This window comes from Strix uralensis, chromosome 22 (genome assembly GCF_047716275.1).
Source record: "Strix uralensis isolate ZFMK-TIS-50842 chromosome 22, bStrUra1, whole genome shotgun sequence".
Lineage (NCBI taxonomy): Eukaryota > Metazoa > Chordata > Aves > Strigiformes > Strigidae > Strix > Strix uralensis.
This window is the reverse complement of record NC_133993.1, coordinates 4874521-4887537: the sequence shown is the minus strand read 5'-3', so window position 1 is coordinate 4887537 and position 13017 is coordinate 4874521. Positions and strand designations below refer to the sequence as shown.

The window sequence follows — 13017 nt, the reverse complement described above, 5'->3', positions numbered from 1 at the left end:
ATGCGGCGGGGCCGGGGCGCAGGGCTGGCGGGGCTGGCCGCGGTGCTCCTGGGTGCGCGGGGCTGCCGGCGGGGGCTGGGACAGGGGCTGTAGGGGCCGGGGAGGGGCCTTCTATAACCTTATTCATTTCTGTGTCCTCCCTTCTGCCCCCAATAAGCTCATTCCCTCCCAGCTTGCCTCTCTATTCTCTTACTCCATTTCTTCATCCATCCATCCATCCATCCATCCATCCATCCATCCATCCATCCATCCATCCATCCATCAATCCATCCATCTCTCCCAGCCAATCTCTTTTCCTCACTCCCTTCTCCTCTTCCTCACTCGGTCTGTCCTTCCAAACATCCCTCATACGTTCCTGTCCCCAAACAACCACTCTCAACGAAAGTGTCTCTCCATCCTGTGTTCTCAGATCACACCCCCATCATCTGTGAAGTGTCCCCACTCCCCTCTCCCGCTGCACGACATGTTCAGCTGAAGCAAAGGGATTCTTCTTTTCTCCTCGGCAGTGGCTGCGGGCAGAGCCCAGGTGCAGCAGGAGCCGTCGGCAGAGACCAACGAGGGCACCGGCGTCACCATCAACTGCTCCCACCCCAACATCCAGACCAGGGAGTTCATCCACTGGTACCGTCAGCTCCCGGGCCGAGCCCCCGCATTCCTCGCGCTCACTCTGAAAGGCTCCAAAGAGCTGCAGGCCCCGCCGGGGCGGCTGTCGGTGGCGGCAGACCGCCGGTCCAGCGCCCTGTGGCTCGCCCGGCCCCGGCGCGGGGACGCGGCGGTGTATTACTGCGCGCTGGGAGACACGGGGAGAGGAGCCGGGGCTGCGGCCGGGCACGAACCGCCGCGGGCGGGGCCGGGCGGGGCCGGCGGGGGCGGGGGGACAGTCCCGGGCGGGCCCGCCAGGGGGCGCTGCCGCTCCGCCCGCCGGGGCCACCTCGCCCCGCCCGGCCCCGCCTGTCCCCGGGCCCCGGGCCGCTTCCCCCGCCCGCCCGGCCCCGCCACCAACACCGGCACCACCAGGCCCCCCCAGCAGTCAAGGCCTGGCCTCAGCACCTCTTCTCATTGACGGCCGCTGCGGGTCTGTGCTCCCGAGGCCACCAAAGAGCCGCGCTTGGGCAGCGCTGCCCAGGGACAGGCAGACGGGCTGGGCAAGGCAGGCAGGGCAGGGCGGGCTTTCCCCCAGGCTCTCTTGCTGCCTCCCGACGGGCTCAGACTCTGCTGCCTAACGGGGCATCCTCGGGCCTGTCTGTAACGGCCGGCCAGCTCTGCCTCAGAAATGCCTCGCCCAGGGGACAGAGTCCCAGAGCTTTTGCCCTTCCCGGGCACATGCACCAAGGGCTCCCCCAAGGCTGTTAGTACCGCCAACAGCCTCCCTGCACGTTCGACGGAGCCAATTAGCAACGGGGCAATTAAGAAGCCAACGCACCCAGGAAGTACCCGGTGCAGCAGAGCTCCTCCTGCCCACGGGCAGCCGGGCAGCCCTCGGCTCACACGGAACATACAGGGCCCCTCCTCGGGCTCCGGCCTTTCCCCCCGAGGACAGCCAAGGGAACCCCGAGCAGGTGCTTTCCTCTGCCCCGGCCCCACGGGCACTCCAGGGCTGAGTTGCTAATGAAAAGCTTTCCTTGAGAAAGAACAGCCAGTAGGTGTTGCACATTTCTTTACTGAATGAAAAATTGTATCCTCTGGCTAAAGGTTTCATGGAGCTTTCAAACTGTTCCTGCTCCCGTTACAGAGTCATCCCATGGAGTCAGGAGTTCAAGCTCCACAGCGAGAGGAGAAGCAGATGTCGAGGTCACAGGCACCTTTAAGTGCTCCCCACAGTACCTCAGTGTTGAGACCATGAGCTTCTTTGACAGGTTTCAATAGCTTTGGACTTGAAGCCCAGTAGACAGGGTAAAAGCTTGGACTGGACACACCGACCGCAGCCTCAAGGGATGCCATGACTCCTACTTGATGAGTGAGTCATAAACATATTTGCTGGGTTGCCCAAAGCAGCTGAAGGTCTGAGCTTAGTAAGACCTAGGAGGAGGCCTCTGGGAAGAGCCTGTGGGCTCCAGACAGTCCCCGGGGAACCCTGTGTGGCTTGGGGAGCTGACACAGCTCTTCAAAGTCCATGGTCAGAGGTTTTCAAGGCACAGAGTGAAGGATCAGCCGTGGTGCCTGTCCCAGCTGCACTTTGTAACTGTGTTTGCAGAGAACTACTGGCAGGGGGACAAACAAGGCAGAGCCACAGGCATGGCCAGGCCAGCACAGGGATCAGCCCCATGGTCACATGGCATCAGCCCCTCTTGTCCCTGTTTCCAGCTCTCCTCCCATGTCTGCTCCAGTACAAACTGCCTTGCTCCTTCCATTTCTGTGTCTCTGCTGCTTCCCCTAAACAACCCATGCACAGCCCCTTGCACAGTCCCCCAATTCTTTTCCACTGCATCCCATAAGGAGATTTCCCCTGTAGGCAGAAACACCCCTGAGTTCCTAAGATGATCCTCTCTTCTCACTCTTCTCAGAAGTGTCACCTCCAAAGAGGCTGATCAGTTGTAACGAGAGGGATGTGGATAAGATTTTTGTGAAGCAGAGGGTTGTGCTGGATGTCCTCCTGCCACAGAGAGGTCATGTCTCTGACTCTGGCTGGGATGTTTACAGCATCTGCTGTTCCCAGAGACATTTCCCTTGAAGGGCCTCATCCATGGTGTGGGGAGAAGGGAGAGAAAATCCCTGTGGGGACAGAGAGTCACACTCCTGCTTCCAGGTGCCTGTAGCTGTTCCTGGTTCCACCTCCCTTCAGACACTACTGAGGAGGGACAAGGAGCACATGAGGGGCTGCAAAGGGGCCTGTCTCCAACCCTGAGAGAGGTGGGTGCAAGCCCCTGTCTCTGGCTGGACACCGGATGGCAGGAGATGTTCATCATGGAGTCCAGAACTGGACCCAGCACTCCAGAAGTGGCCTCACCAGCATTGAGAAGAGAGGAAGGATCAGGTCCCTTGTCCTGCTGGTGATGCTCTTCCTACTGCAGGCCAGGATGCTGTTGGCTTTCCTTGCCACAAGAGTGCATTGCCACAGCAGACTCGGGAACAATCCTGAGCTGCTGAAAGTGAGCTGGACACAGCACTGAGTATTCAGGAGAAGTATTGCAGCTGCTTGCCCAAATCTTGCTCTTCCCTCAGTGTCCACCAGTGACCCCTCTTGGAGAAGGGGACTCTTGGTAGGAGATACGACAGCTCCTGTGGGGTTACCTCCTTGCCAAAAGAAACCCAAGGAAGGCAAATGTCCTCCTAGCCCTGCTTCTGGGGATCAGTGAAAGCCTCAACTTGTGACAAAGACCCATGAGCCAGGCACTGGACAAGATGCTCTGTTCAACCCCTTGAGGTCTCCCCCTGCTTTTCATGTCTCTCCTGCAGCTGTGGGAACTCAACAGCACTTGGCTGGGGGAGTCCCTGTGTCTCTGAGTCCCTGTGAGTTCTTTGCCCAACAGTAAACTGCTGGTGGCTGCAGTTCTGGGATGTGCATTTCTGGGTTCTAGTGTGTCCCTCTGTGCACACGTCTCTTATTATGCTCAGTCTGTCTGTTCCTGGAGTGGGGAAGCTGTGGGATGAGCTGGAAAAATCTGCCACGGTGGCAGACCAACATGTCTTAATTACGAGAGTGGGGTCAGCTCAGTAGGCCATGACAGTGGATGTTGACAGTGAGGCCGCTTGAGGTGTCAAAGAAATTTCCGTTTTTGTGGAAGACAGTGGGTGTCTTATGTGTCCAAAGGAGAGATGGGCCAGAGGGAAAGAGAAGGAGGCAAAGAGAGTGAGGCACCTGGAGAAAAATGTCTCTGTGAGGTACTGCAAGAGATATGAGAAGTCCCCTTATCACCTGAGTGGGGTAAGAATGATAAGATTTGGATCCCACCTGGTGGTGGAATTCAGGTCTGTCCTCATGCTGGGATGTTCCCAAAGAGCTGTGAGAAAATGTTCAGGGTCTTGCAGGAAAGGCAGGACATCTGGGAGAGCAAACAATAAATACGTTGGAATATGGGAGCACAAAGTAACTCATTGCAGAATGATATTTCACATGACCTGAGTGCTTTTCTACACCTGTCTTATCTCTGTCTTATCTCTGAGCTTGCTGGAAGGGGCCCTCAGCTCTCCCCTGGCATCTCTGCTTCCCCTGGGCACACAGTGATCTGCAGGTCAAAATTTTCTTCCAGGAGGGGAGAGTGTCAGTGGTTTGAGATGAAGGAGAAGGTGGTGACAGAGTCTCAGGTCCTCTTGTTTTCGCCATGGATTACATGGTACATCTATCCAAATGCTCTGGTGAGGGGGCAGGCAATGCAGGAGGTTGTGGCTGTTTGTTCAAAGTTTCCTTGCTGCTGCTCTTTCCTTCCTGTTATTCCCTGTTGCACATTGCTTCTTCAGGTTTTCCTGCAGGCCTGTCTCTTAGAGTATCTGCTCCAGGGTGTATCCCTCAGAGGTCAGAGGTCAAAGTAAGATGGAAAACATATCATGTCATGGGGCAATGCTCCTTCCTGAAATTGCATGATGATTCCAATTTTGGATAATAGTCTGAACCACCTTCTGGAATGTCCTGTTGTTGCATGGTCATGTGCTGAGATCCAGAGGACCTGCTCTCCCCACTGCACTCTACCAGTCCTTGGAGCCCTTCTCATGCCCTACTTCATGGGCCTGCCAGGAGAACACCTGGCCTTGGGGTCAGCTGCCTCATGCCTGGGGGAAGGCCAGGCAGCACAGATGGACCATGGGGGTTTGGGCACTCGTTACTGTCCTTGGGGTGCCCTGTCTGGTGGGAGCTAGGGGTGTGTGAGTGACAGGAGGGCTCTGGTGTGAGGGCCAGACAGGCTGACTTCATCAACCTTAGGGTCATCTTAGCCCTTTGAACTGTATAAATAGTGGGCTGTGCAGTGAACTCTTTGGGGGATGGAGGTTGTAGCGGTGACCTGTCATTGCTATCCTTGTCCTTGAGTGCAGGTCATAACCCCTCATTCTGGGGACATGTGGGAATATGAGGAGGATTAGTTCTGGGGCTGTTTTAAAGGATTTTTCTCACATCAATCCCACTCCTGCATCTTTTGCAGACATCTTTTGACTGAGCTTCTTTTCCTACCATTAAAGCTAGAAAAACTCCCTTTTGCACAAACATGTGAGCTACTGACCTCTCAGAGCCTCCAGCAGAATTGGGCTCCTCTCTAGGGGATAGCAGTGGTCAGGTTTCCTTTCTGCAGGTCATGCTCTGAGGCCAAGGGCCTGTGTCTGAGCAGAGATGCCAGAAGGCAGAGCCCTATGGCCACTGGCTGTGGAGGAGCCAGGTATGACTTCCTCACCTCCAAGAGACAGTTCCTGAACACTCCCCACTGCCATGTGTCCCATCCTCCCCTTCCTCTCTGAATGATGAACGAAACATCTGCTTTGGTCCCCGACCCGATCACCCACCAATCAAGACAATGCCTTTCTTCCTCAGCAACTCGATACAATGTCGACCAATAAAAGGATTATGTGGAGGCAGATTCTGGGATGCAGAAAGCTTTAATGACTCTGAAGAGGGAAATTGGTTCACTTTGAAAGGAGATGGCCAGAGCAGGGAGAGCACCAGCAGCTGCCAAATGTCTGTGCCCTTTGGCCATGGTGGAGATCCCAGAAGGGATGCATCATTATGGAGGGAGAGGGGCCGACAGATCCCCCAGCTTGTCTCTGGGGTTCTATACAGCCCAGAAGAAAGACAAGACAAGAAAGAGATTGGAGGGAGGAGAAGGCAGAGAAGTTAGACTTTGGCCATGTTTTTAGAGAGACCCTGCTGCCCTCCCTTGGAAGGATGCTCAGCTTCTCTGAAATCACTGGCCAGGAGCTCTGTCCTCAGTCCAGCATGAGCTTCTGAGTTCCTGGTGGTCCATGTCCGGGCTGTCATCAGTGGCTTTAGCAGGGGGGGCACCTTCTGCCGCAGTAGCGGTTGGTAATGCAGGAGAGGTCAAAGCCCCCAGAGTTGATGGGCACTCCGTCACAGCTGAGGATGCTGCCAACGGCAGCGGAGGTGGAGGAACCCACAACGGTGTTCTGTGGGAAGGAGCTGAGGATGGGTCCAGGCAGGGTCACCACCACGGGGGAGGGCTGGATGACGATGGTGGAGTTCTGGCACTGCCTGACACAGGGCTCATTGCAGCTGTTGGCCAGCGGGGTGGGGCCGCAGGGCCGGCAGCAGGGCTCGCAGGGCTGGCACTGGTCACAGCAGGACATGTCTTGGGATCTGAGTTGTACCTGGGAGAGAGGTCAGGAAGGAAATAAAACACAGAGATGCATGATGAGCACCTTGTCACTGCAGTATGAGGCTGTCCTGAGGTGTATGAGGGCTTCTTGACCTCTTCCTGCCAGAGTCCAAAATAGCCGGCAGCTCCTATGTTGCTACTATCTACCCCTGAAACAGAATCCAAGACAGTACTGTCCCAGACTCCCTCCAAGCTTAATCTCTCCCCCTCTTCCATGACAAGCAGCCCCAAGATCTGGTATAAAACAAAGCCAGTCACAGCTGACAGGTTCACTGAAGTGAGACCTCCTTTGCGAGAAAGCAGAGAAGGAGAAGGGGCCTCAGACTCACCTGGTTCTCAGGGAGAAGGAGGCAGGAGAAGTGGATGAGAGAACGAGGAGCTGGGCTGGCTTTTATCCTTAACCTTTACTGCCCCAGGCTGACAGAGGCATCCCTTGTAGAGGTGGTTATTATCTGACAAGCTCATCCTGAATGCAAAACATCCCACCTAATGCTATGGGCTGTGTTTTGGCTTCCGGAATCGCTGTCTTTTCATTTCCTGCTTGATGTCAGGTACATTCCCCAGTGAAGGCATCTTTTGCGTGACAGGATGAGAGGCCCAAGCATTTCCGGAGCAAGACATGTCAGCATGAGGAGAGGACTCACCTCACATGCTGGAGGAATCCAGTATGGGAGACTCAAGCTAGACCAAACAGCTGGCTTAGACAACACACACAGACACACAAGCATGTGCACGTGCACACACACATGCAATCACACACAGAAATCTAAACCTCTAGTCTTTCAGACTTAATTAAGAAGACTCAATGCACCCCAAGAGAGACATATACACTGTCCACACACGTCTTGGACTGGACAGAGTCATCTTCTCCCAGCCCTGTTTCCAAGGGTTCCCTGTGGCTGAGGGAAGACTGATCTGTGCTTGGTGAGAGCGGGAGATGCAACTGATGAGAGTAACATGCCCAGCTTGAGCCCATTCACCCCACAAAACCCTTTTCCCTGCTCTCTGTCTGTCCCTGAGTACAATGGACATGGATATGGGCTTTAGCCATTGGATGGAAGTGCTTCTAGGTGCTGGTGGGACAGCCTGTGGGTTCACTCCTTGTCGCATGATGAAGCAAGCCATGGAGGTGTGACCAGGTAGGCCGTCCCTGCTGTGAGCTTATGTTAGTTGGGGAGTTCAGAGGCCACCATGGGTCAAGGGCAGGATCATTGTCTCCTCAACCTTCTCGCAGACTCTCTGGGAATGAGACACCACCCACAGTAGAAGAAGAAAGAACTAAGGAGCTCTTACTCTCATCTGGACAACAGAAGTTCATAGGATCACTTGGGTAGTAACCAAAGGTGTTCAGGGAGCTGACAGGACACTCTCTACTCAGTCCCTGGAATGGAGATGGAGGAAACACTCTCAGAAGCTTTTCCTAAACTCATGAAAGGCTCAAGAAGGGGCTTGGGATCAGCTGACATGAGTTGAGTGAGGCCAAATCATGCCTGAGCAACATCAATGCTTTCTGTGAGGTGGTGGCTGGCACTGTGGGGAAGGGGAGGGGCACTGCCTGGGCTGTGCCTGGATTTTAGCAAGAGCTTTGACATACCCTCATGGGTGCACACACATGCACACCTATACCCACACCGAGGTACGCACACACACGGGCATGCACACACACAGACATGTGTCATATCTGTGCCCTTGTAAAGAGGTGTGTGCACACAGGTTTCCAAAGGAGCCCATGAGCAGACACAGGCACAGCCACCCCACAAACCAACATGTACACACAGATATTCAACACACATGCTGACATATATGCATCCTCCTGCACCCATGGGTGTGCAGATATACTTGCACGCTCATGTACAGCGATGTGCACACATAAAAGCACATACCCACACACACCTGTGCCCACACACTTACATATCTGCAGACCAATGTCACACTCGTCCACGCTCACCTGCATGAAGGCACGTGCATGTGATAAAACACATACGCCCTCATCAACACATGTGCACAAACACACCCGCAGCCAATGTTTGTGTACACTCCTGCTTGCCTGTGCATTGCCCCAGGCACACACAGGCACACGTATGTGCAAATGGACACATGAGCACAGCGAGAAGAACATGTATGTGAGCATGAACATTCACAGACGCCACTGAGAACCACGAAGCCTATGCCAGTTCTCAGCCTCTCGGGATGACTCTAGGCAAGTCCTTCAGGCCCTACAGTTAAGGCAGTGGATCGGTTCCTGGCCATTCCCATCAGCTTTAGTGAGATCAAGGGATTGACTGGGCTTCATTACTGTGTTTTTTTACTAGAAAATTGAGAGACGAAGCTGCCATGGCCTTTCCAGGCATTGAGCCTCTCCGTGTCCAGGGTCTGTGTGTCAGGGATAACGTAAAAAATAGAGAACATCCATATTGCTGCAGCCACAAAGAATCACCACATCACAAGTGAGAAAATTCTTACATCTGTGCTGTTCTTACTGATTTCCTGAAGGGAGACATGAGAGTAGGGACAGGCCCCTGCTCTGTAAAGGAAATGGTGCCTCAGTGGTGTATTCACACAGCAGCAGAGCGTGGTGTCCCTGGGACAAGCCAGACTCTCTACAGACTGCAGACACTGAGGCTGGGGCAACAGAAATGAGAGTGGCTGGTTCCAGTAAGAGAGGAACTCAGCCTCTTCCAAGCATTCCTTAAAATGTCATTAATTCGGGCTAAAGATAGAAAGAAAGTGAGAATAGTACAGATAACCTTACATGCCTTCAGATGCTGGGAACCCTGAGCTGCTCTACATCAGCTGCTCTCCCAGAATGAGAGAATCACAGAACAGCTGAGGTTGGAAGGGACCTCTGGATGTCATCTGGTCCAAACCCCCTGCTCAAGCAGGGCCACCTCAAGCCAGTTGCACAGGACTGTATCCAGGCGGTTTCTGTGTATGTCTAAGGAGGGAAGATCAGTGACCTCCCTGGGCAACCCATGGCAGTTGTCAGTCACTCCCACAGCACAGCACAATGTGTTGCCCCGTTGCCAGGGCACAGGACACTGTGCATGTCCCATCCACACATGGATTACCCCATTTTGGTCAGCCAGTCTTTTAGAGCATTTTCTTCAAATGGAAACAGATCTCGTCATCATTTCAACTGTCAAACACCACAGCCTGGTAAGTGTTGGCAGTGAACAAATACCAGCAGCTTTCACGTCCTTGTTTCATGGGGTGTAAATCAAGGTGTACAGCACAGGTTTAAGAATGTTGTAAAGAACAACCACTGTTTTTGTTGATGGTATAAAACACTGTAAAACACCCCAACCTCTGGCACAAATGCCCTTAATTTGAAGTGTAAAGCCTGCATGGATCCTGTGCCCTTTTCCTATCTTTCCAAGAGCTCTTTAGTCGGGCCGGCAAACCAGGGGTCATGCCAGGAGTCAGTGGCAGCACTTGGGCAGTGCTTTGGCAAAAATTCTTACTCATCTGTCAGAAAAAATGCCATTCTTCCCTCTCCTACAAGGACAATTGCAGATGGTATCATCATTGCAAAGGACCTGAGGTACCTTCTGATTATAACAAGGTTTAGTGTGGTAGCATAGGAGGTCTATACGAGAAGATGATGATGGTGATTAGCAGCATGACGAGGGAAAAATTATTTCAGACATGCAAGTGAAATCCTGTTATAGAGCTTTTGTCTTTCAGTTGTTCTGAGCTGTGCTTCATGAGCTGTAATTCCCTCTTGATGAAGGACATGTATGGGGGATGTCCTGGTTTAGCCAGAATAGGGTTAAGTTTCCCCAGCAGTGGGGGGGAAGCTCTAGCCGTGTTATTCATATATCCTGCTGACCTCACAGCACGGGAGGAATCGGTGATCACGTGCATTGGCGCAGCCAGTTCTCTCTTTGCTGTATCGGTATATACTTTGCTCTGTTCATCGTTATCACAGTTATTCTTATTGTTGCTGTTTGTTGTGTTGCTGTTGCTCTGTTGTATTAAACCTTTCCTTGTCTCAGTCTCGGGGCTTTGTATTTCACTCCCTTTGTGGGGGAGGGGCAGCGGTCACGTGGTCTCAGACTCCGGCAGGAACTAAACCATCACAGGGGATTTCCATTCTTCCACTTGTACACTTTTGTCAAGGCATCTGGATGTTCATATAGGAAATAACATATGAGAGTGTAGTGTCTGCTGAGACACATTTCCACCAATCAGAAGGGATGAGATTTACATGTAATGAAATCCTCTCTCCCCACAATGGCAGCCAGTTCCTGAGCACAAACTCTCTGGAGGGACCAGTGAAGCAGTCAAGAGCTCTGCACTTACCCACAGCTCTCTTGGGAAGTGCACCCAGCACCCTTGTCCTCACTGATCTTCATGTTCTCCTGCACACTCTGTCTCAGAGCAATTAGATCCCCCTCAGAAATACACTGTTTCACTGTCCCCATTTCTGTGCTGACTACCCTCAGCTCCCACAGGTGCAGCTCCAATTTCCAGCCTCAAGACATTCAGCAGCATGGGCAACTTTTCCCTGCTAGTAACGGCCATGTGTGCTGGCCATGGCCCCTAGACTGAGTGGTGGAGGGCAGAAGAATATGGAGTAGCAGCTCTGGGCCATCCCAAGGGCTCTTCCCTTCTTTACCACTCTTGCCATTCTGCAAAGCAAATCACCTTTCAGAGCCCAAAGCCAACCCCCTGCCAAGGCAGTGCAGCTCCAGCCATAGCAAGAGGAACGCTCTTGCTCAGGAGCTGATGGGGCTGCTGAGCCCTCAGAGCCTCCTGCCTTTCTGGGCATTTGTGCACAGAGACACAACAAGGCAAGGTCTCCTTGTGCCCTCACCCCCTTCCACCCAGAGCAACACCCTTCTCCTTTGGCAGCTTGGGGAGTGTCCACAGAAGGAAGGACCACATGGAGGACAGGCTTGAATGCAGCAGAACTTTAATGAGTCAAAAGAGGGAAACAAAGTCACTCCAAGTGGAGGTCAGCAGCAGAGCGAGCCCTGGGGGCAGCTGAGAATCTGCAGTCCTTGGCCATAGAGAAGTTCCTGCATGATGTCTGTCTGCCTGTCCCATGGAGGAAGACGAGATAGATGGGCCTTCCCCAGTTGGCACTGGTGTGCATGAGGGGAGAGACAGTAAACAAAGAAAATGTAAAGAAAGGGAAAACAATTTAGCTATCCTGAAAACAACATCCAAAATGTTCATCCTCTGCGCAGCAACATTTTCTGAGTTCCTCCAGGTGTGTCCCTGGGGATTTCCTAACACCTTTAGCAGGGGGGGCACCTTCTGCCACAGTAGCGGTTGGTAATGCAGGAGAGGTCAAAGCCCCCAGAGTTGATGGGCACTCCGTCACAGCTGAGGATGCTGCCAACGGCAGCGGAGGTGGAGGAGCCCACAACGGTGCTCTGTGGGAAGGAGCTGAGGATGGGTCCAGGCAGGGTCACCACCACGGGGGAGGGCTGGATGACAACGGTGGAGCTCTGGCACTGCCTGACACAGGGCTCATTGCAGCTGTTGGCCAGTGGGGTGGGGCCACAGGGCCGGCATGGCAGGCACTGGTCGTAGCAGGACATGTCTCTGAGGGTGGAGGCGCACCTGGGTAGAAGCAGGGAGGAAACAGAGCACAAGGGTGGGTGAGGAGCTGCCTGGTTACCCTGTCACCAGGAAGCCAAAGCCAATACTGAGTGGGGAGCTGGAAGCTCTGCCAAGAGCCACATGGTATTCATACCCCCACAAACAGAAGCCTGGCTCAGGCAGGGTCTCTCTGAATTTCTAAACCAAAAGCCCCCTCAGCCACATCTCAGCTTCTTTCGCTAAGCACAGTTGCTCTCCGCTTCCCTATGTCATGATAAGAAGATCCAAACCCCAGGACAGGACAGAGCAATATCAGCTGGGATGTCTCTGAAGTGCAGATCTCCCTTTGGAAGAGGAGGAGAAGGGGCTTCAGACTCACCTGGTTCCCAAGCAGAAGGAGCCAAGAGAAGTGCATGAGAGAGCAGGGACTTGGGCTGCCTTTTATACCTGCCCTTCACTGCCGCAGGACCAGAGGCACCTTTGCAGAGGTAACAATTTTCTGACAAGCTCATCTTGAATGCAAACCATCGCAGCTAATGCTATGGGCTGTGCTTTCATTTCCTGCACTGCTCCTTTTCATTTCCAGGTTTGTGCCATGCCCATTCCCCAGTGAAGGCTTGTTCTGAGCACTGGGATGAAAGGCCCCAGGATTTCTAGGGCAGGAATGCAGCAGTGCTGGCAGAAGACTCAGCTCAAGTGTTGGATGTTTCCAGAGCAGGCAAGTGATGTCAGTCTGGGTCACTCTGGTGGGGCTGTTTTAAGTGGTATTAGAACGAAATTCCAGACATCTTCAGATGGATGCCGTGGGATCCCGCACATGAGGTTATACCATGTCCATATGTTTCCCTGCCTCCCTCCTCAGCTCACCTCAGTGGTCACTTGTTGTTGCCTCCCCAGATGTAGGTGTTGTGCTGCTGGGGTTTGACCCCATCCTGCCTAACACTGCCCAGTGCCCAGGGATCCTCAGCAGAGTCCATGGACCGTTGTGTTCCCATGTGTTTTCTTTTCTTGTGTTTCCTTGTAAGCAGATGGAGTTTTGTGAATGCATGTGGGATCACAGATTTCTGTAAAATTCCATGTCAGTGTGCATGAGCTTGCGTGTATGTGTGACGTTGTGTGTTCTTCATCACAAGGGAACATGATGCTCATGGCCCGGCCAGTCTCCTCTGCTCTGTCCATGAGCACCACAGAGCAGCAGTTTCCCAGGGTC

The 13017-nt window shown here is 53.4% G+C and overlaps 1 pseudogene and 1 gene segment (V, D, J or C); one reads left to right on the top strand and one right to left on the bottom strand.

The window, feature by feature from the left end:
• On the top strand, positions 1 to 6410 carry LOC141953265 (T cell receptor alpha variable 26-2-like). The segment is given in 4 exon segments: positions 1 to 52; positions 507 to 791; positions 5963 to 6025; positions 6364 to 6410. Coding segments are annotated over 4 exon segments (447 nt in total).
• Positions 6411 to 11274: 4864 nt separating this feature from the next.
• LOC141953700 (feather keratin Cos1-2-like) lies at positions 11275 to 12319 on the bottom strand (annotated as a pseudogene).
• Between the last annotated feature and the right edge of the window lie 698 nt (positions 12320 to 13017).